Source organism: Anas acuta, chromosome 2 (assembly GCF_963932015.1).
Source record: "Anas acuta chromosome 2, bAnaAcu1.1, whole genome shotgun sequence".
In the NCBI taxonomy this organism is placed as follows: Eukaryota; Metazoa; Chordata; class Aves; order Anseriformes; family Anatidae; genus Anas; species Anas acuta.
The window spans coordinates 22,771,378-22,795,856 of NC_088980.1; the positions used below are offsets into that span (position 1 = coordinate 22,771,378).

Sequence of the window (24,479 nt, forward strand, 5' to 3'; positions counted from 1 at the left end):
CTGAGGATAAAGGGGAATTAACATGCACTAGCCAGATGCAGAAATCTGCTAGCCAACTGGTTTTCTTGAGTTTATCATGCTGTTTTTTTTTTTTTTTTTTTTTTTTTTTTTTTTTTTTTTTTTTTTTTTTGTTATCTCATTGCTGATAGTGAAATTGTATTAGGACCATAGTGTAATGCCAGGTAATGCACCTAGTCCCTCTTTCTCTTACTGACTGGCAGACAGAAAGACAGAAACATCCCTTCTGTTCCCTCTCATCTGCTTTTCCACTTTCTTAGTCCTTGTTTCATAATATTAATCAACCTGCCTTCTAAACAATCAACCTGCTCTTCTAAAAAATTACCTTCCATATTCATTCCTTACATATCTATGAGTCTTGCTGATAAAAGGAGTTTTTCAGCACTTTTCTGAAAGCAACATACTGGGTAGTTTCCCATCTTTTACAACAATATTTTATATAAATGCCAAACTTCCCCTTAGACAACCGAGTTATAATTTAGACCTTTCTAATTTGCTTGGTAAAGGATGTACACGGCTCAGGGAAAATATTTCGTTTGAGTGCTCATTGCTTTTACTGCAGCCCTCTTGAGTAGGAGGCTCCCTTCTGACAGCTTGCTCCTGCAACATGGGTTATCACTAATTGTGCAGTTGATATGGTATCTTTCTCTTATCAATGTCTCCATCATTTCCCTGAACCCATTATTTTCTCCTGAATGTCTCCATTTGTCTGTTTACACTTTCCTACCAGAGTTCGACCCATCTAGACCTTTCTGCTGATTTCAGCTAAAACTCTATCTTACTTTTCAGTAATGCATCTCAGCTCAGATCTCTCATTTGATGTCCTTTTCTGACACCATACGTAATCTGAAATTTCAGGTGTACATAACCGAGAGTTGCGGAGACAGAAATCAGAGTGAACGGACAGAAAAAATGATAAAGAATTCCCCAGATGTCTCAGAAGACAGAGCAGCAGTATCAGATATCACAAAGGCAGTCAATCCTCTCAATTATAACACTGATGTGCCAACAAAGTTGTATTTTAGTACTGTGATTTTTAACTCCCTTTATTTCTACCTTTCTTAAGTTTGTAATTCTTCCTGTGATCTCTAAGGAGCTCCCCATCATTTCTGCTCTGCCCTTCCTCCCCCATAAATTTTAGGCACTCCATCTTCATAGTCTCTTAAATATGGAGAGTTAATTTTTGTTCAAAAGCTGGCAATTGCCTTTTTCATCCATTCTGTATTCAAATACAAACCTGTTGCCTTTTCCAAAGTCTTTTATGGCCTCTTTCTTCCTCTTTCAAGTTGAACTACTTTATATTACCCTGCTTTTTCTTTCTATTTCTTTAAATACTCACTTTCTTTCTGTCCTCTATTCTCTTGCCACCACATTTTTTTCCCTCTTTTTTCGTCTGCCTGGAACAGCCTCTTTCTGCTGGCCAACTTGTATATTTCCAAAGTTCATCTGTTTTTCTGGAATTTTGGTCCTGGCTTTGGCTTTGTAAGCCTTTTATCCAAATGTCATAGTTAATTCAAGTTAATTCAAAGTAGAATTTAAGCACGTGTGTATGTGTGGTCATGGATAAGGATACTTTCCTTAATTGGGGCCATTCTCTTTAAGAACATCCCCCAGGCTGCCTCCTCTTGTGTACTGTTATTGTGACAATTTTAGAGAGTTGGAAGAGAATGGAGGAGCTTGCTCTTTTTTTTGTTGTTGTTGTTGTTGTTCTGGCCCTCATGCTGTTGGGTCTTTGTGATTGATGTGGTTGTGACTTAGGATGATGCTCCAAAAATGCTGTTGCTGTAAACAAAACTAGTTACACTGCTTGTGTACATTTTTAAAATATCAGAATTCTAAAAGCAGAATTGCTATTATTCTATTATTAGCATAACTGTTTTTTTTTTTTTTTTTTTTTTTTTTTTTCCTTGTAAAAGGCACGGATCACATGTGCTTCTTTCCTGTGAAATGTTTTATTTTTAGATCTTAACATATGCAGGTTTTGCCATTCCTTTTCAAAGAATTTGTCTCAATGCCTCAGTATATGCATCTGAAAATCTCATTCTGTAGTATTTGTAGTATTTTCTTTTGTAGTGTAGATGTTTTTTTCACAATATTCTATGTCCCTAGTATTTCTAAGATTATTATTATTATTTTTTAACATTCTCACATGCAGATTTTCTTTACAATTGATGCAAAAACTAATACCTAAAGTGACAAAGATGGCTTTTAGGATAGATTGGCAGGCAAGTTAACCTATTCTGATTTCATCTCTACCATAGGAAAGTGTTGTATGATTCTCTGTTGAAATGCACACTATTTTATTGCTGAATGCTCAATGTCTTATGTTGCTTAAATAATTTTCATTGTATTTTAGTCAAGTGTTTACCTATAGCATTTTTGTTTGTTTTGAGGTGGTAGCTTTAACCGAAATTATACAGTGACACACTTCACTGTTACTGGAGACAAAACATTACCACATATGAGGTGATTTCATGAGAGAAGCATATCTTTTGGCATAAATTTCTAAGATTGTGTATAATTATTAGATTGTGTCTTAGTTTGCAATAGCACAGATTGCACTGTTGGATCTGAGAGTGTTGTGTTTTGTTTTTTTTTCATGATACTTTCCATGTAGTGAGTCATAATAACAATAAAATAGCACAGCATGGCATAATTTGTGGCTTTTCCTACTAGTAACATATTTCTGCATGTATCCTGCCTGCCATGTTTTTTAGGGTATGTTTTAAAAATATCTTAAAATTCAGACCTGACATCTGTCTGTAAGCTCTGGAGCTGTGCTGACCGGTGACCTGATGGCATTTCCCCTCCAGCCTGGCTCATTTTGGGAACCAAGGCACTCGTGATGAACCTTGAGAAGAGGGAGGCTGCCAATGGGTCCCCTGCCAGCCTTTTGTCCCTCCTTTTACTTCTGCTCCAAAGTAGGCTGTGCATGAGGATGAAATGGACCTCTTTAGGTATCAAGGTCTTGGCCTACTTTGAAACTAAAGACTGCTTGAATGGCCTGTGTATGTCCATCCAAGGCATGGTGGCTGGGACATGAGCTTTGACTGTTGGTGACCCTGGAGCTGGGGGTCCCTACACAGACCTGAGGAGAAACGGGACCCTGCTGGGACACAGGCAGAGCAGCCCAGGCCAGAGGGGCCAGCTGTCCTGGCACAGTAGCCTAAGTCAAATGCTGAGGCAGAAGCTTCTCCAGAGCACTTTTCCAGGACTCAAAGACTCTCCAAGTCAGACACAACTTCTGTGTTTAGCTGCCCTCAGTTGCTTCCATTGACTTGTCCATTTCGACCTTGAACCAGTACAGACTTCATGGCTTCCTGTGGCAAGAGGTTCCACGTTGTAACTAGGGACTGTACTTGAAAAGGTCTCCTTTCACTATGTTTGAACTTGCTGACCTCTTCTGTTGCCTCCTCATTCTTGCATTGCACAAGGCAGAGAATGATCACTGCTTGTTTTTTCATGCTGAACATGATTTCCAGATCTTCAAGAACATAACACATGATCCTCAAGAACATAAAAACATTGATAGCAATATCTTTAAAAAAATATATATATTTAACATTCACTTCTGAGAGTGAATGTAATCCAAACGATTGTAATCAGTAACTCAAGCAACAGCATCTCTATGTTCCTCAATAACGGGTCACTCACCAGCAGCTCTTCAGTTTCAGTAGAGGTGTATGGGCCTGGCCAGAATTAAGGGGGTCTTGGAGGGCAAATCTGGGGGCAGCCGTCTGTGCCAGTTCTGCAGTAGCTAAAGAGAGTCACTCACCCTTTCTTCCTCCCCTATTTACAGCTGCTCAGATGCTTTCCCTCCCCTGCATAAGCTCTGGGGCTCATCGTACTTCTTCACAAGGGACATGAATTACCTAGCGCAGCAAAAACATGAGGTTGTTGAATCCTCCCAAGTGCTCTTTGATGAACGCCAGTACTGACACCAAGAGTATTTTGATGAGTGTTAGTTCTGACACCAAGCACTTTGATGAGTGCTTGTGCTGACACAAGGTGGGTTCAAGGCTTGCTGATGAGGGGGCCCGGGGACCTCCTACTCTCAAGCAGCAGCAGCCAGCTGTGAACTCACCCAAATGTGGCTGAGGGACCCCACCTCCATGGACAGTTATCCCATGGATGCTCCCATTCGGAAATTTATTAGCATCCCTCTTTTTGTTGCCTCTGTTGCTTGCACTTGGATATGAAGCCTTTATTTTAACAGCCACTCTCCATTTACTCATTGGTAGCCTATGTCCATTTGAGTTTGTGCCAGCCTTTTCTAGAGTTTAATTAGCTACCTTCACACATCAGTTTGTAAATTCTGGTGCATTTGGATCGCCTCACAGTCTAAGTTTTTGGTAGACTTCAGCAGCTTTCCATTCCCCAGTTACCTCAGGAGCCTCTATTTGCTTCCAGGTAACTGAGCTTTCTGAGCAAAGTTGTCCAGGACCTGCCCACAGTATTTGAAAGAATCAGTATTATTAATCTTACCTCACTTTGACTGGAAATACGTCTTCTTTCATGTATTCTGGGATGACAGTTGTGTTTTTCAGGAAGACATCCTATTGATCTGGCAAATCATTTTGCCAGAGACAAGTGCAGTCACGTCTCTCTTCCTTTATAAACCAGGCCCTCCAAAACAACGTAATATAAATTCCCTCTAGCCCTTAAGTGCATAAATTTGCTGTTTGTTCAATTGAATTTGATCCTACCTCTAATATCCAGTCCCAAACATCATCCAGCTCTTTCCTGTGGGAGTTTTTTTCAGTCATCTTCTTCTTTCCAACTTGGCGTTATCAGCATGTTTCATTAGAGCCCTCCTGGTTTTTGTGCCCAGGTTATTATTGTTCTTTTCCCTCCCTCAGCAGATTAGTTCACCCCAGGTGTATTTTTTGTTTGAAAGGGCAACATGCAAATTTGCCTCTTTTGTAGAGAACGTTTGTGCTCATAGCCTCATGTTCCACAGCGATGTGTCCCTATGGGACTTCCTCCCCCCTCCACCCCCCGTTGTCATCCTTTCTTTACCACTGTGTTTTCCAGTTCTGTCACCTCTTATGTGGGAGAATATCAGGTCATTATGTAAACTTCATCTAGGTAAAATTGTGAAGATTCTGAAAGTGTTCAGTGGAATTCTGATGTAGAAGATTTGTTTGCCTAGAAAATAATTTATGAGGGAGAGGATCTGACTGGTGTAGCATGAAGCGTCTTGGTAAATACCGTGTGCATTTTGCTTATATACATTTGCCTCAGGTCTAATTATTTTTTTCACTTTATTACTCCAAAGCCTTGTGTACTTTTGTGGATGGGTTTGCTATTTCCCAGCTCATTTTCTTCTGGTGTCATGAAAGCCGCAGAGCTCCCTGAGAGAACGGGCACAAAGGAGCGGGTGCCGTGCAGGACAGCCTGGCACCAGCCGCCCACCTTAGCACTTACCGCTGAGCTCAGCTGGCTGTGAGCCTGTGCTGATGTGCATCTGCGGCTGGTGGCTTCATCTACCCATTTTGTGTGATCCTGCCTACACTTTTAGGAGGCTTTTTGGTCATTTTATTGTTGGGCTGTTGTGTTCTTGGGAGTCTGCTGGAGGCAGCTGCCATTTTTCCTCAGATGCAGCCTGCTGTAATAGTGACTGCAAATGGTTTTTCATCCTTCTCTGTTTTTTTCTTTTTTCCTCCCCCGTTTAATTTCCTTACTATTCTCTTTAAGCAGCAAGTAGAAAAGTCTCTTGAATTAAAACCATTGTCGGGTGCTGGTTTTGAACATTCCATAAAGGAAAATACCCTCAATTTCCTCGTCCTGCCTACTGGTATTAAAAATCAATGTATACCATGCACTGTGTTACTCCATTGGAGGTGGTTGTTTCCGTGATTTTTATGAACATTTTAGGAGGAGTATCCTGCAGTTTTTGCCCTTTTCAAATGTAAATGTTTAATCAGTGCTTGCTGAGAGACTGTGCAAGAACACATTCATGAGGTTTATGGTTCTTTTTTCTTATTCTTGCAGTGATCTGCTGTCTTCTGAATATCTTGAGAGGCATATCGAGCAAGGTGGAAAGGCAGTGGAAGTTAAAGTAAGAATTTCCTTTTAATGCTTTGCCTTTTTTATTTGCTTTGCCCTTGATGTTAATGTAAACTCACTTATTTTCTTAGGAGAGAAATCTGTTTTTTTTTTTTTGTTTTTTGTTTTTTTTTTCAGGCATTTTGTTTGCCTCTTCTGAGGCAAGCACATTTCACATCTTCTAAGTTCTCAGCTTTTTAAAATATGAAAAAATTAGTACATTAATGTTTATATCAAAATGTTATCCATGAAAAATGAATATGTGGTCGTTCTTTTTGCTAGTAAATACTTTACTTCTGATACCTCTTGAAGAAAATTCCTCTATTTTGTTAACTAACATTTTCTCACTGTACTAATGAAAAACCTGGGTTTGTTGTTTGTAATGAGTTTCTTCATAATTTTGGGACTAGCAAGATTTATTGTGTAGAATTTTCTAATGGCTGCTCACTGTCTGAAATTGTGGGTTTCTTTCTCTGGACATTTGTGGATGATGGCTACAAAGAGCTGTTGCTTGCAATTGTCTTCTACATGATGTCCCACTGCCTTTGCAAGAATGCTTTTGTTATCTGAATACAACATGGGAGAATTTCCCCGAGGATCTTCTAATTGTTATGACAGCACTATGTAGAAGCAAGATGTAAAATTGCTGTAGATTACATAAAATGCATATGAAAGTAATACATACTGTGCATAATTAAAGCTCATTGAATTTGCCTATCAAGCCAATTTAATTTGAAGTTTACATTTTATTTAGAAAACTTTTTTTTTTTTTTTCACTGACTCTAAGATCAGGTAAGTACCCTGAAACAAATTAGCTAACTTTTATAATGAGAAAGCAGAAGTGAAATCAGACAAAATGTCTAAATCCTTTAGACACTGAATATCTGAATATATATTTCCTTTGGTTTGTCCCTTGCTAATGTTTGTAAGCCTGTAATCTGCTTACTTTTTGTCTCTGATAATAACCTGAATACATTTTCAGACTGAGGCACACACATACGTGTTCCTTTAATTTACAAAGAATAATTTTTCAGACAGTTGTGCTCAGCAATCAAGAAGTCTTGACTCACATTCAGAATATGAGTCAAAGCAGAAATAAAGGTAATAGCTGGTATTTATATGAACAAAACAATCCATTTGTCTGCACTAAAGTATATGTGAAAGTTAGCAAAGTTAAACTTTCCAAGTGCCATCACTGAATTAGGACAAATATGCTTCTGATGATTCAAGCAAGGCAATATTTGAAAGCAGTGGCTCCTCTCATTGAAGTACTGTTTAGTTGCATGGGGAAGGGACGCAGGGTCAGGCCTTTCAGGGAAAGGTCATAAAAGTTTTCTGGGCAAAGCACCTCCCAGTCTCCAGGGTCCCAGAGATTGTCTCCCCTTCAGTTAGCCGCTGGGCAGGGTCACCACCTAACTTCAGCTTTTAATCGCCTCACTTAATGCTATTAAACCTTATTTTAATACATTTAATTAAATGGGGGGTCGGTTTAATTAAAGGGGATCGTTTCCCATTGGTGTCACATTTCCTCCTACCCGTGCTCTGCCTGTGCCTTGTGCGCTGTGGGCAGGGACATGCAAGGGGGCTTTGCTGTCCCCTCACCCACTGCACCACGAGTTCTTCAGACAGTTGTCCAAGAAGGAGGACATCATTTTTTAAATGTATATATTTTTAATTTTATTTATTTTTTCTCATTTTGCAACAATTGAACATCCAGGAACAGAGGAGAGAAAAGCAGCTGCTGTGTGTCAAAATGTCCAGAAGAACCTGCTGGCCATAATCAGTGCCAAATATTCAGAAAAGTGCAGGTATCAGAAGATTTTCACAAGAGTGCAGGCTGCTAAGTACATTTTGATGTCAGACACCAAGTGAGACTAGGCTCAGTACCCAATTGCTGTTAAAAAATGAATCTGTCTGCCTCTGACTACCCAGTACTTTTTAGAGCACCTGTAAGTGCTCTGTTGGTCCTTTGAACAAAGTCAAAAGTCCCAGCAGTTTCTCTTTGGCATTTGAGAAACTGAGCTCTAGTTTTAGATCAAATGTTTTGAAAATCCTCCTGCAAATACAAGGATTTTTCGTGCTCATGATTTTGCACCCTCAATTTCTCTGGCAACTGTTTACAGTAACCAATAAAACAAACTTTAAATTGGTGCTTATAATACACACCAGGCAAAACATAAGCAATTATTATGCTAAATCTTAGGGATGGTGCAGATTGCTTAGATACTCATTTAAAAATAGCCAGTGAAAGAGTGAAACATAAACCAGAAAGAAAAGGCAGTGTGCTCTTCAGCCTATTCTTTAGCAGAAGCAGGAGAAGAGATATTTCAGAAGGGAGCCAGGTTTCTATCATTGCTTCAAGGGGCTGCTCTTCAGTCTGGGAAATATGGGAAAAGCCAGGAGCTTTGGATGGCTGGGGGAAAGCAGCCGTACGTACATGCAGCACTTTGGGAATGCTACAAGCATGGAGGTGTCCGGGAAGCAGATGCCTGCTTTGGCTCATACGAGATGTAGCATTGGTAACTACTTTTACCACTTCTCCTCCTCTCCAACCCTCCAGTAAAAGTTCCTGTGTTGCAGAATGTGTACAGATCTTCTGCCTTTACTTAGGGCGCTTCAGAGGGGAGAGGAGAGCAGAGAAAGAAAGAAACATTCATAAAATTTAAAATGCTGCTTTGAATGAGCAAAGAGATTTTTATAAGGAGGAGAGTTCTCAGTTTAAGGCACCTTTTTATTTATAAGACAAAGTTGAATTACATTTGATTGCAGCATAACTCGCTAATAAATTGGGTCACTGTGAGGGTGGAACATGTACATGTTTTTGCAGGGTGCCAGTATTTATCAGCTGCAGAAGAGAGGCTTCTCTGCGAGATGTCCTTGTTGATTTGGCACAGTTTGGCAGCACCTGAGACATTCTTATTAAACCAGTAACAAGATGCAATGCTTAAGAAAAACAAAAGGAGATAGATCTTTGAATTATTTCAGTGTTTCCCCCCTTTTTACTTTAGATCATTTCTCTAGCTTCTTAGGAAAGCAGCAGTATTGTCCTAAATTCCTTTTGGTAGCAAAGAGAATAATCAATTAATAAGAAAGAGAAAAACCCTTCACGCATTGCCTTCTTCCTGATTGTGTCAGTCCAGATCATCCTATGCTCACAGCACATAAATACTCAGCTTGTGTATGCTTTATGTTGCTGCAGTATATCTCTGTGTCCTTTTATCTCTCTCTCTCTCTGTTTTTGGGTTATCATTCTGTCGCTGATGCTGTCAGTGAGATGAAAGGCAAAAACCAGCTATAGTGCTGAGTAACTCACACTGCTGGATGGTTTCCCCTGAGAAGGAACAACTAGTATCTCTTCTTCAGTGACATTTTCTCATAAAAAATGTTTCAATTTTCTTCTTTGGAGATTATAACATCGGACAATTCTGTAACAATTCTTGGAAAATTTTTTCCTGAAACAATTAAGCAATGAAAATAATTCAGATCCCAGTTAGAGCACTTGCATGGGTAGAGTTGTGATAGATAAAAACCATGTATTTTTGATGACGTTTCAGTACAACCACAAGGGAACTGTATGTCATAGGTAATCCTAAAATTCATATATGTGGTGGTATAAACACAGGCTGTGTGTCCCAGGCACAAAATTATAGCAGGCATGCTCAAAGCATAAAGCAACATTGCCTTTTGCTTCTCCTTCACAGCATGTTCATAATCATGATAGTGTCAAACCACTTAAGTGGAGTGATAGTGCCAGGTACTATTTTTCTCTGTGGTAGTCTTGACAGAGAGGCTTTGGACAAACTTGCCTTGTGACTTAGGATTTCAGCATCCTGTTTGGTTGTGCCCATGGTGCTGGGTACTGCCCAATGTTTGGTTCCTGGCACACAGAAGATTCCTGTTCCTGTAGCTATTTTAATGCCTATGAACAAGAGGGGAAAATTATTGCTTTTGGCTGACTTGCTGTGATTAAAGTCTCAGCTTCAGTGTGCCATGATATGTATTCGGAAGGCTATTTAAATGCAATTTTATGGAAAATGATCCAGAAGGGAGCAAAATATTAAAATCTGGAAAGGCCAGAGTAGGCTGGGGACCATTGACATGACTTTTTATTTTAAAATTCAAAACTCTTTCCTTCAAACCTGCTCTGATAGAGGTGTTGAGGTGCAGTCCATTGGCCAAGGGCAACATCTGTGCTGTCACATCTCAACACATGTGTTTTGGGAGACCTTATCCTAAATACCATTCAGACATTTCACGGTATCACTACAGGCACTGCCTGGCCATAAGGTCACAATAATAAATTATTGCAAACAGTGCAGCCAGAATATACTACTAGTCTGTGAGCAGGTAAGTTTTATTATTAACTAGTTTGTTTCCAACTTGATAGTAAAGCTCTTCCACCAGCAGTTTCCAGATTTAGTGGCATCCACTGTCTGAGCTCTGCAGAGGAATCTGGTGATTTTTGCATATGTATAGTGATAACTTTCCATTTCCTAGCCAGAGAGGAAGGAGTTTCAACTCGACAGAAAAGCCTGTATGCTAAACAGGCTTTCCTGGCAGAGATTCCATAATGTTCCTGAAAACCTGAGTGCCAACCCAGCTGATGTGAGAGGAGGGAATACGGTGAGGCTCTGCCCCAGGAGCCTGCAGCCCGGGGCTAGCGGGGAGCTGTGTGCACACCCCGCACTTGCACAACCTGGTGATGGAGCCCTAGGGGAGAAAAGAATCTAAAAAGGAACAAATTGTAAATAATGCAGGAATTATATATGCCTACTTCTGGCAGGGCTTTTTTGGCTGTGTCCAGAGACCAAGGAAGCTGTTAGTAACAGAAAAGTCACTTGATAGAAGATTTTGAATAAAGGTTCCCACAGCATCATCAGAGCTCCTCTCTCCCTCATTCCCTCTACAGAGCTCTGCTTGCCTCATGGCTAATTATTAATAAATCTAGGCCATAATCTACTTTTTAGTGATAGCAATAAACAAGCCAAAGAGGAGCTGACAGGGAGTCTAGGAGTCTGACACAGTTTAGTAGGGGGTTCCTGCAAGGTCGATCTCCGTACTGCACTCATTGAAAATTTTCATTAATGATCTAGGTAAAAAAGGTGTGGGAATGTTAATGAAAATTGCTAGCAGTACAAAATTGGGAAGCAATACAATGCACAGAAGGATCAGATGGAGAACTTGGCTGTCTTTGACCAAAGGAGTAAGTAAAAATGGGATAAAATTTGATAGAACAAATTGCAACTTCTTTCACTTAGGGACAAATCGTAGGATTTTTTTTTTTTTTTTTTTTGCTGTAAGATGGGAGACTGTAAATAGCAGAGCACAGAATGACTGCATAGTTTACAACTTAAAGGATGCTGCCATGGCAAAGTGAACTGTGATCCCAGAATGTATTACTATCCTATTACAGAGTCAAATTAATTCCAGTAGATTTTGGATAGAATTAATGCTATCACGTGTGCCATGATGAAGTGCTGACAAACTTTTAAAATGCCTGTGCATTTTCAGTTGCTCTGGACATACTTTTTTTCCAGCAGTATCATGCTGCCACAGTGAATCAAGGGGCATTGAGGAGTATCTTACTTTCCTGTTTTAGCATTATTTGAATTATGGAGACAATTCCTCTGGGTTTCAGTAAAACACAGTATCCCCTGTGGGATACCAGGGCAAGATAATCAGTCATCTTATATAATGCATTTGCCTGACCTAATGGTCCTGCAGGCTGGTGCTTTTAATGTACATTGGCATTAACATTTGTCTTATATCTATACATTTATCTCCTTGCTATTACTAGCTCACTTTTTGCTCGTAATACATCCTGCTACTGTGAAGGAGGAAATTAAAAGTAACAGCTTTCAGTATTGGGAGCCTTTCTCAGGCCATGTTTTTAAATATACTACACTGGAATGAATCTCAGATCATGACTCATGTACAATCTTACAGGTTTAATTATATTGTCTTCCTTCTTTTTATGACATAAAAAAAAAATAAATCCAGTGTTTTAAGCCAGTTCTGAAGGGGGAAAAAATGTCAGAATGTCAAAGCCTTCAAGAGCTTAAAATGTACGTCCTATTGTAGATGCAGACCCCAGTGATGAGTCCTGGTTCTGCTGAAGTGAAAACTGGGGGGACTTAGTGACCACAATGAGGCACCTCTTGCGTGTCCAGAAAGCCAACAGTATCCTGGGCTGCATCAAAAGCAGCATTGCCAGCAGGTTGAAGGAGGGGATTCTCCCCCTCTGCTCTGCTCTCATGAGACCCCATCTGGAGTGCTGCGTTCATCTCTGGGGCCCCCAGCACAAGGACATCGATATAATAAAATGAGTCCAGAGGAGGGCCACAAAGATGATCAAGGGGCTGGAGCACCTCTCCTGTGAAGACAGGCTGAGGGAGCTGGGGTTGTTTAGCCTGGAGAAGAGAAGGCTCTGGGGAGACCTTACAGCGGCCTGCCAGTACCTAAAGGGGGCCTACAAGGAAAGCTGGGGAGGGACTCTTTGTCAGGGAGTGTAGGGATAAGACAAAGGGTAATGGCTTTAAAATAGAAAGGGTAGGTTTAGATTAGATATTAGGAAGAAATTCTTCCCTCAGAGGGTGGTGAGGCACTGGCACAGGCTGCCCAGAGAAGCTGTGGATGCCCCATCCCTGGAGGTGTTCAAGGCCAGGCTGGATGGGGCTTTGGGCAACCTGGTCTGGTGGGAGGTGTCCCTGCTCATGGCAGGGGGTTGGAACTGGGTGATCTTTAAGGTCCCTGCCAACCCAAACCATTCTGTGATTCTGTGAGTGCTCTCCACTGCGGTTTTCACACACCTTAGAGGGAAGGGAGCAATCCAGTGCTTGAAATCACAGAAAAGTCCTGCCAGACTTTTTGTACCTCAAGATTTATTTTTTTTCTAGTTACATCGTATAGCATATATGGGCATCGTATAGCATCGTATAGCATATACTTCCTTTTTGGGTTTAACTTAATCCCCTTGAGGGAAAATTAAACGGAGCAAACTAAAGCTGCTGTACTTCTGAAAGAGCACTTCCACACAATACTTCAGTGTGCTTTAGCTTGATGTCTTTACTTACTTGATGTTGACTTCTGCGTATAGTCCTATTTAGACACATCTGTTTTTCCCTATAGATACTGAACTGGCATTGTATTATATACTCAAGATTAATGTTTCTAGTCAGTCTCAAGCTCTGTGAATTCTCACTTAAAGATAAGTTTCTGTCATTCAGGAATAATGAAGGTCCAGTAAGGAAATCTGATTAATATTTTTCTCCATTTTACTCAGGACTTTACCACATTCTGACTGATAGGTATCCATGTAGGTGCATACCAGCATCTCATCTTTTCACCTGCTGTGTTGTGTTTATAGTAACCTTGCACATCACATGCATGTAATTTGGCTTCAGAGGCAGCATTGGCTATTAAACTATTGTGAAAGATTAGTATTGGTAGATTATAAAGATTTTTTATATAGTCCCTTTGAGCGTTTGTTCCCTTTTCCCCATGTATATGAACACATAAATGGGGTAAAGTGGCTGTCATTAAAAGGATTTACATGCTCAGAGAAACTGGGCACTGCTACAAGAACTGACTTAAAGATAATGGAGTAGGGAGGAAGAAGTAACCAACTCTGTTCTCCTTTATCTCATCTGCATGCAGCAGGTGTTAATTAAAAGCATTTTTTCTTACACTGAGGCAAGGCAAGTCAAGAGGCTGTTTCGCAAGCAGATGCCAAGGCAGCTCCCTGACCAGATGGCGTTGTGCTGACATGAGCTCTCCATCCACACCCTGCAGCTACATTCGTGGAGCATCTTCTCGCATAGCTACTGGGCAGTAAACACGAGCCTCATTTGGCCTCAGAGCTGGGTTGTTGGGCTGATAGCCTGTGCCATCTGCTGAGGGCGCCCACCGTGAATCACCAACAGCAGCTAGAGTGAGCTGCCCGTGTGTGGTACCCCATCATGTGCACATGTGCGTATGTTCAAGAGTGCTGCCAGCAGTCTTTAGGCATAGGCATTTTGTGGAGAAGCCTTGGAAGCGGTGATGCTTTATCTCTAATCTCAGAATTCAGATTTCTGATTTCAAAACCAGAAATAGAGTTATAACCTGATGTCACTGCTACCTTTCGCTTCTGTGTTGTGTGGATACACCTGGTAGCTGTTTTCCTACAAAAGGCGGACACCACTTACATTTACAGAGCAGTTGGCTTTCCAGAGTCTACAGTGCACTTAGCTGAATCCAGAGACCTACTCTGAGGAAGAACATGCTGCAGGACAGCACGGCCATGCCAGCAGGCCCAATCCTTTGCTGCAAAACATGACAATTAAAAGAGATTTTTCTCTCCATGCAGTTACACTGCCCATTGGAACAACACAAGCCAATGTACCATGTTGTCTTTTCTTCGTACAGACAGAAACCTACCCATAAGGAGTCATTTTTGGTCATAGAGGTCAGTTATAAAGGTGTGCAATTTCTTCTCCTGTTGCTGTTTCCCATGCACTTAGTTATAACTGGGTTAAAACTTGTACAAGCATCAATAATTCGTAAATAGATCCAAGTGATGACTAAGGAAGCAGTTTTAAAACTTGTACCCCACAACGGGTAGCTCTTTAAAAAGCTAATCGTTATCTGGCACTTCAGAGAAGAGCACCATAGTCGTTAGCTGGCCTTTTGGGAGCTTTCTGCTGCAAAGGCAGAGGGAGCTGTGTTAGTAGGATCTGATCTAGACCAGCAGTCTCCTTTCCTTTGGATTAATGGGTATTAAAATAGGAAAATGCTGGAAGGAGGAAGTTATTAATTTTAGGGTCAGTGTCTGAGTGTAGCATGAGTTTTAATGGCAAGCACCTCTCCTAATTGCAGGAAAAAAATGCATACTTTGAAGATCTGATGTCAGGTGTTATTTGAAAGCAGATGAATGAGCATCCTTAATTTTCCTCCCCCGGGAAGGTCACAGTGTCTCTGCAGTGAATAACAAGTGCTGTCAGTGTATGGTCAGCAAGTACTTTCTTCACTGAAACTGCAGACAAGAGTGAACCTCTGCCATCACTGACTGCAGTGGCGGTTCTTCACTTATTTCCAATTTTTTTTGTAAATATGTGTTAATGCTTTTTTCTGTCTCTTTGGTGTTTACTCAACAGCTGGTGCCTCTTTTGGAAGGGACAATCTATCTTAAAGGATAAAAACGGGGGCAGACTTTACTTGCATTGTTAACATCTCTGCCTTTCCATGCTTTCAGTATCTTTGCCGCTCTAACTCCTCAAACAGACTGCAGGGAAACTCAGACTGACATGGGCATAAAGGCTGCAAGCTGGTTGGCAGCGAGCTGTAGCAGTTCACAAGACAATATAACTCTAATTCAGGATTTTCCTGTAATTATCCAATTTAAGCATGAAGATCAAGATTAAGTCATAAACTGACCACTGTCATAATGATTCATTTGTTTTAATTGATCCTGCTATGGGGTCATTCAATTAATTAATTAATTTATTTATTTATTTGTAGAATTCTATTCAATTTTTAGCTTCCCAAACTGATGCAGTTCTTATTAAATATCTGTATTTTCCATATTGCTCTTGGAAATCACCAATGGACGACCAAGTCCCAATGGCACTGGCAGAGAATTTGTTTTGCCTCGTGCTAACTACAGCATGTAGAATGGCTGCGTGTCCTGTGGAAGCAAAGCAGTTGAGCTTCTCTCTGCAGTAACATAAGATGGCTGTTGGGTACCATGTGAGTGTCCAAGTGTGTAGCTAGGAGGACTGTCACTGGGATGGCATTGTCTCATGGTTAGAAGATACTTAGCCGAATTTTCTCCCAGACCCTATCTGGCCAGTTTCAATTTTAGAGCAGAAAGGGATCTCTGCATCTCTGGCTGACGTATGTCGGAAGAACGGCATTATTTCCTCTTCATCTGAATGCCGAGCCATTTCCTGGTAGCTGACAAAGGCCGGCATGGAGGTCTGATTTGCTGAGATGGGAAATTATTATCTGCTTTTCAGAGAGCAGAAAAGGGCTGTAATAGCAAGAGGAAGCCAATAGCTCTTTCTTCACAAAAAGGCCTCAATGCTGTTGACTGAGATTTCTTGGTAATGCTGCTAATTTCAGCTATTGGGAGAAGTCTTAATATTCTGGCACCAGAATATTTTTGGGAAAAAATGAAATTGCTAGACTTTTTACAGCTCCTATCACACAGCTACAGACATCGATAGGGAAAAGAAACAGCCCTGGTCCTTCAGTGCATATTTCCAAGGTCAGAGCAAAAGTGGAATATGTGATGATTTTGTTTAGTCTTTTCATGGTCTTACATCTTACTGCAATTCTTCCTGTACCAAAGCATACTTTTTTTTTTTTTTTTTTTTTTTTTTTTTTTTTTTACAGCATCTGCTGTAAAGAAGCTTTAGTACATGTCAAAAAACAAGAAGATATCAACCTCAGTACTACAGGGAGGCAAAGACAGGAAACTTCCTGTCTGAAATTACATATTCTCCAAAGAAAATATTATCTATAGATTAACAATCTGCAGTTGTCCCAGTTGTCCTGACTCTCACTGCAGAACCAATCCCAAACGTCATTGCTGTAAGTGCTTTTCTCTTCCCATTTTGTGAACTGTTGAAATGGAATCTCCCCAGACCACAATATGCATTTTGCACCCACCCCATCAAATGCCTCGTTATCGATATGTTTTATCCTCTTGAGATGCTGTTAGCAGTGCTAAGCAATCACTTTTCCCAGAGCCACCCAGTGTTAGTGCTACCTGCTTTCACTGTATCACCTCTTATTTCTTTGCTGAGATTATGATAATTAGGTGATGTTCTTACACAACCTCAAAACTTCATTTAAAGTATTCTGATAGCAGGATTTCTTATAGTGAAAATATATATATATATAAATTTAAAAAATCATTAAATACTTGAAAATAGCTATTTTGTTTTAAGACCCCTTAAATTTTAATAATCAGTTTGAGGTGACTTATCTTAATAGGAACAATTAAGTCCATGTGTAAAAATATCCCGCAGATATTAGTGTATAGAAGTAAATGTTTTGCAGTGGTAAGAATGGGCCCTTGAGACTGAGAAGATTGGTTATATTTCTGTCTCTGCCACAATTAGCATGCACTTCAATAGATCAGTGAATCGAACTGATTTGATTAAGTAGAATAGAATTTGAGTTGCATTTTTCCTAGGTAAGTATTTAAAGCTGTTTTCCTTATAGTTTTCTTTTCAGGATTTGTAAGCATAAAATTTTGTTGATAGATTTATTATGGAATAAGCTAATTTGGAGGTACTACCATGGAGCATTTACTTGATTCTCAATAAGAATATCAAAACACACTTTTCAGCCACAGACTTGGATTCTTAGTATTAAAAACTGTTCCTCCTGGTTACAAACACATGGTTTTGCAAACTAATGTAGCCCGAGATTCTACTTCTGATACATATTAAATACATTTTCTGAGAAGAAACCAATTTGCTTAATTACTTCAAATTCCTTTCACAATTATAACCCTGGACAACTCCCTACTAATAGTTTTACTCAACATTGTTCCCATATTCATGTGCTTATATGAGTTATATCTTTTACAGGAATGTTACTGCAAAAGTTATTTTTAGAGAGCATTTTATTACTCATAAAGCTTCAGCTCATCCATATGGTTTGATTGTTAATTTTGTTACTAACCTGCTGGAATGTCTCTTTTTGTAGTTTTCATTCATGAGTTCTGGAAAGCCCTAAGCAATACTGTGGCCCTGTAGTGGTGGACATCTTATAGACTGAAAAAAAATAAGAGGTCATACGAGGAGAGCTTTAAATAACTAAGATATAGGAAGTAAGTAGGTGTATAAAAGGAGAATGAAATAGGAGAATGAGCCAAAATAAGACAGTCTGTCTGAATCACATGTAACAGGATGTAGGTGGCTCCTTACACAGTGAAGTAGCAGGCCTGCCAAATAGTGTCAGACCCTTCGTTTGATCAGGTGGTGCACGTAGTTAGGCACTGGGACAGGTTGCCCAGGGAGGTGGCGGAGTCACTGTCCCTGGGGGTGTTCAAGGAAGGGTTGGACATGGTGCTTAGGGACATGGTTTAGTGGGTGACATTGGTGGTAGGGGAATGGTTGGACCAGATGATCCTGAAGGTATTTTCCAACCTTAATGATTCAAGGGTTCAGTGATTCCCTGTTATGCTGCTGGTGCTGCTCACTGCAGCCATGAGCCTCCGAGGTGTGCTGTGCTGCCTGCCTTGGCATCCAACAGCAGCTCAGGACTCCATATCACCCAAGAACAAATACTCCAGAGAAGATTTTGAGAAGGGATGAATGATTTCCAGTGACCCGCTTGGGAGCAGATCTCCTTCCTTGCTGGTGGCCATGATCTGAGAAACAGGCTCCTGCATGCGCTCAGGGAGGACCTCAAAACAGAGGCACCTGTGCTTAGTAATTGCTTTCAGAAATAGTTTGCATGCCTCATAGAAATTAGAATGGCATTTCTTGATCAAAAAACAAAACTACCAACATATTCTATGTGGCTTTTTTTTTTTTTTTTTTTTTTTTTTTTTGCCTTTTGCCTGATCCTGATTAATTCTTTTCCATAACTGAAAAATAAAATGCAATAGCATTTAACGTCAGAGGTCTAAAATGATTATGCTATGCATTGTTCAATCATGCAAGTGACTGCCAGCTTCTGCAAAAGCAGTAATTGTAATGCCTTTCCTTCCCTGCAGTAAATAGATATAAATGTTCACATGGCTGAGCACATTAGGTTAGGTTGATTATTCATACCTGTGGGCTAGCATTTGCTGGTAGGAAATTGAAAGAGTAAAATGTTATTATGAAGGAAGGAAGGAAGGAAGGAAGGAAGGAAGGAAGGAAGGAAGGAAGGAAGGAAGGAAGGAAAAGAAAAGAAAGGAAAGGAAAGGAAAGGAAAGGAAAGGAAAGGAAAGGAAAGGAAAGGAAAGGAAAGGAAAGGAAAGGAAAGGAAAGGAAAGGAAAGGAAAGGAAAGGAAAGGAAAGGAAAGGAAAGGAAAGGAAAGGAAAGGAAAGGAAAGGAAAGGAAAGGAAAGGAAAGGAAAGGAAAGGAAAGGAAAGGAAAGGAAAGGAAGAAAAAGAAAAAAGAAAACATTGCATTGAAAGTCTTTACCTTCTAATTAGTTCTCTACTCAACAGAAGTGCAATAACATGACATAACTAATAGTGAAATTTACTTCTGCAAGGTAAAGTGGCAGTGAGAACTGGAGGGACCTTCAAAAAAATTTTTTTTTTTTAAATTTTATTTTGGCATTCAAATATTGATGCTGTGCTATACTGAATGCATTGGGTACACAGACCGTAAAACTTACTTCACTATCAGGGTACACAGACAGTAGAACTTCACTATCAGTGTGACATGAAAATGGGGATATGTTGAGTCAAGTCTCCTGGATTTGACTCAGAAAGTATATATGTTATCTCTGGAAGAGAAGAAGCAAATATGAACTGAAATTTCCCTTAGCTTTGGAGCACTGGGGAACACTTTTGATTTGTTCACTTCTTAATCAAATATTATTATTTGACAAGCATACCTTTCTCCTTAGAAATAGGAAATTGCCAGGCCCTCAGGGCAGAGCTCATCTTATCCAACACAGCCATGTGCAGAACAGGTGTCAAGTCTAAGCCCCTTGTTTCCAGATCTCAGTGAAGAAAGAGGGGCACTTCTGAAATCATTTGCTTCTGAAATCTACCTCAGGATACCAGGGATTTTGCACTGAATATATCCACCTCCATTCAGTGGAGAGAGAGTCCAAATGATGATGTTTGACTAGGTACCAAACTCACAGATGGCTGAAAAGAGATGGGATGAACCCCATTTGAATGACACTCAGTTCTTGGTACTATGTCATGGGGTTGGCCATGCAATTACTGAAAAACAGTGTCAGACAGGACAGAGTGTGATACTGTATGATTTCCTGTGGATTTACAGTCTCAATTTATGATTTCAGGGAGGAGAACATTGTTATTATCAGGGAAAAATTCGAGGAAATCCAGTATCATTTGTTGCCTTGTCAACATGCCATGGACTACAGTAAGTCTGCTGTTTTGTTTTTACTGAGCTTTACTTAGTCTGTTAAGCAAAATAAATCTGTTTATAGAAAAATAAGTGCTATTTATTTATTAACTGGTTTGCAACAACCACTATGAAGCTTAACAACCTTTAGAAAAAAAGTTTTAACTTGAACTTTGTAAAAGCCTTGTTTGTTTTCAGAACTCACTGCCAAAATGCACAAGTTTCTCTTCTCATTTTTTTTTTTTTTTAACTAACAACATGTTATAGTGACTTTGATCAGATATCGCTTTAAAATAATTTACTATAGGGATGCAAAAGTAAAAGTAGTTGAAAATACCCCAATTTATATGAATAAAAAGCACTCCCAATACTGATATGAACCATTTGAAATTTGTCCATGTTGTTTCCTTGTTAGAATGACATATTTTATTTTTCTTTCCCACTCTCTTTTCAAAGGGAAATAACAGTGTAGAGTTTCTCTAGTCCCATCCATTTCCTTCACAGCTTGGGTAATACCTTTGTTAAAGTCAAATCTCTGAAAGTCTGGAATAAAGGATAAATTGTGCAAATTTGTCTTAAAGTACATAATTTTAGTGATAATGTAGTTAAAGCTCTGTCATCTGAAAGTTACTTGGAGCTGTGTGTTGATTGTACACCTTTTGAACCTGTCTACTTTTGGCACTATTGAAAGAAGCTAGTGAGGTTTTCAGAGCAGCCAAGTAACTTCAGTGTGTATTTGCTCTGGGAATTACAGGTCCTCAGCACTTTTAATACTAATATTAGCTTGAAAGGTCATGGGAGCAAGAGAGCCTGAGTGTGGAGATTACCTGAGTTTTGCTTTTTTCCAAGGATGCAGGATTTAGCTGATCAAAATCTTCTTCAGCTTATTTTCTGTCTCCAGCTATTCTGTAGTTTTAGTATCAGACACATATGTATTGTGTTTGACTGGTTTCCTTCTTTTCTTTTTATATATTTTATATATTTAAATTTTATACTTTGTCATTCTTGCACTCATTGTCTGACTTAGAGATGTGTTTCTCTCTTTTACAGTCAAGGTTGAACAGCTCAATAAACCTGACCTCAGGTTTGGTAGTGTCAGTGAGCCTAAAAATAGTAGCATCCTAATGCATCCTGAGGGGGTTTAGCTTCGTGGCTTCCATTAGCAGTGATCCATTAGGTCTTGGTCCCTGCCAACTCCTAGGAGAAAATGCAGTAAAGTAAGGAGAGGATGTGCACGTACTTTCCTGGCCTCCTTTGGCTGGTTGGTTTTTAAGACTGACCCTCCTGCTTCTCGGTATTCTTAAATTGAATAATATTCAAATCAAGCTCTTCTAACATAGTAATATGATGAAACATATTTTTTTCCTGTATAATTCTGCTCTCCCTTGTGAAGTATCTTTTTTTTTTCTTTCTTTTTTTTTTTTTCTTAAAGTGCAATGAAGTTTCAGAAGCTTACTATATATCAGGCTGGTAACTTCAGCATCTGCTATGAGAAAGTATTGTTTTCCTGAGCTGTATTAAGCTCACATTCAGTGACACTGCATCTCCACCTTTACAGCTAGCTCCTCCACAGTTGATTTCAAATGCTAAGTAAGTGCTGCAACCTCACACCGGCAATCAGAGCTGCAACACAGTTTGGAGTTCTCAGTGGTATAATGGAAGCCAGGGAGAGCAGTCTTTCAAAAAGGTCTGCAGGGCAGAAACTCTGCTTTCCCAAATGTTAGGGAGTGCATAATAAAGAACAGATTCCTTTAATAGAATAACAAGCTTCATATTCACATATTCACAAGGTTCATGCTAAGTATGAGATCATGCTAAGTATGAGTAAGATGTAGTAGTACCCCTAGATCTTGGCCAGTAATCTTCGCCATGTCTTTTTTTCAGACATCTCTGTAGAGATAGTGTTGTATTTGTTCAACTAATCGTGAATTGTGAGTTCTTCTCTTGGTAATGTCTATGTTGTGGTCTTCCTTTTATTAGTTAAATTAATAGAGCTACTGACTGATGGAGTGCTTAAAATTAGAATTTCTTCTCAATTACTTTGCTAATAAAAAACACTTCTCTACAACCTTAACTCCAAGCTAGCTGGTATATTTCTTTTTCCTGTGTGATAAGCAGTAACCACAGCTTCCTATGAGTTAACACTAAAAACTTTGAATACAAAACACGTTGGTTGCTGGGATATAAATAAGCTATAGTCAGGCACAACGCACAGTTCTGCTTCAGGACCAGGCGCAGAAATACCAGGTTGTTCTTTGATTTTGCTGCCCACTGGTGGTAAATGCCTAAACTGCTGTTGTAACTGCAAGTTAGACTTACGACTACAAATTTACTTGTCTGAAGACTTTACATAATCTAAATTTGGGGTTTTGAAGTGTCCCGTGTTTTGCTACTGCTTTCTCTCTAGCACACCAGTGAATGTCTGATACCTTCAAAGAGCATGGGGCTCTTGAAGTCACTTGGAAAAGAGCCATGAATGCTCTGAGCAGGCAAGTCAGATCTGTAGGTCAGACGTAACTATTATTGTTATTGAGTGACTTGATCAATGCTGCACACAAAATCATTTACTAATAGCACTTAGTCTTGCAGACTGTGCTTAAGTAAAATTGCAATGAGAAGAAAGGAATTTTGCCTGATTAGCAGCTGAAAGATGTTCCCAAATCTCATATTTTTCCCAGGAAGAAAACTTCAGCAGGTGCTGGAGTATTAATTTTAAAGAAGTGAAGACAGTATTTGTTTCTGAAGACTAAGCACAGATAGTTTGAAAGGGGAAACAGCTTTAAATTGTACATGGACTCCTGAGCACTTCTGATGTATTCTGTAGACTCAGCAACCCAGGCTACATCTGTGAATGTTAAATGGTTAACCCTCTAAATGAACGATGCTAAGACAGCATACTCATCAATGGATGCAATAGTTTACAAGTGTAATATATGCTTGTATTTCTTATCATGAGTATCATGTAATATCCATATTGATGTAGTACTGTATATAGCCATTAACTTTTTCTAGAAATATGAACCTAAAGTGACATAATTTAAGATGAAAAAGACTATCTGTCATAACTGTTATTACTGGAATGCCCTAAACAGTCCCTTATGCCCTTTGTTCTTGGTACTATGCACAAATTTCTTTTTTTTTGTATTTTTATTTGTGGGAAAGCTGTGGGCATATTCCAAAACCTCTGTATGCTTATTTCTGAAGACAGATCCTTTACTGCAGGTAGATCAGTCTTGTTTGAGAATGGCTCTGAACTGGATTTTGAACTGTCTACATTAGCCAAATTTCTGTGGTATTTTTGTGTGTTGTAGGGGAGACTTATAAAAAAAGTAAAGTCTGTATCACTATGGGAGAGAATGTCTTTCTTTTTGAAGCAAAGAAACCAAAAAATGACTCAAAATAATGTTCAGTTCCTGAAACCATTTTTAACTGCTTTCTTTCAGAAAAAAAATATTTTTAAAATATGTGAAGTTCTTAAACTTCAATGTTTTACTAATATTTGTTTATTAAATCAGTTTACATTTCCTGCTCTTGACAGTGGGATGTTCTATGATGGAAATCATACATACCTTATTGAGCCAGATGAAAACTACTCTTCGGATGTAAGTAGAACAAGTAGAACTTGTAGTAGTCCTAATGTGTTGTTTGTGGAATACAGATGAGGTTACAGGGCAGGCTTTGTGGCCAAAGGACGATCCCCTCATTCCCAACTCATTAACCTAAACTCATTAACCTGTCTGAGCCCTCATCATCACAGACAGAGGTAGTCCTCCAAAAATTTGGTAGTGGTATATGTATGCTTATGTGTGTATATGTCTATGGTCCATAACACTTGGAAGTAGAGCAGTACAGCACCAGAGGATAAAGGTCCCATGGAGTCAGCAGGAGTGTCCTGTGTCCTGTGAGTGTCCTGTCTTCTTCTCTGGCACTTCCCACTCTAGGTTCAATACATCACTCTCCTCCTGGTTTGACCTTGACTCCAGTTCAGCAGCTCTGGGCAGTACAGTGTAGAGAAATGATGCCTTGCAGCTTGCACTTTTCCTCACGTAGGTGTGTTGGATAGCAAGGACCCTTTTAGAACTGTCTTTTTAAGGCTCATGAGGTGGATTAATTATTGAATTTTAATACATGCAATTGTTTACAATTTCAGGATGACTTCCATTTACACTCTGTTTACAAATCCAAGTTGTTTGAGTTTCCTTTGGATGACCTGCCATCTGGTATGATTTTATTTTATTTTTTAATATTTATGACTGTTCATGTGTTTTAGTCTAAGGCCAGATTTGTTAATCGTATTTGATATCTTCTCATATTTGGTATCTTCTGACAGTGCATTGCTTATTTTCATATCTCTTCTTTTTCCCTATTACATGAAAAAAAAA

At 39.5% G+C, this 24,479-nt stretch overlaps 1 protein-coding gene across 11 annotated transcripts in view; it reads left to right on the forward strand.

The window, feature by feature from the left end:
• Positions 1 to 24,479, forward strand: part of ADAM22 (ADAM metallopeptidase domain 22) — a 138,420-nt gene that overhangs the window by 57,852 nt on the left and 56,089 nt on the right. For all 11 annotated transcript variants that reach the window (XM_068673886.1, XM_068673894.1, XM_068673887.1 and 8 more), the window contains exons 4-7: positions 6,013 to 6,079; positions 20,033 to 20,115; positions 23,636 to 23,699; positions 24,248 to 24,317. In XM_068673886.1, coding sequence (XP_068529987.1) covers positions 6,013 to 6,079; positions 20,033 to 20,115; positions 23,636 to 23,699; positions 24,248 to 24,317 — 284 coding nt within the window. The remainder of the gene's footprint in view (positions 1 to 6,012; positions 6,080 to 20,032; positions 20,116 to 23,635; positions 23,700 to 24,247; positions 24,318 to 24,479) is intronic.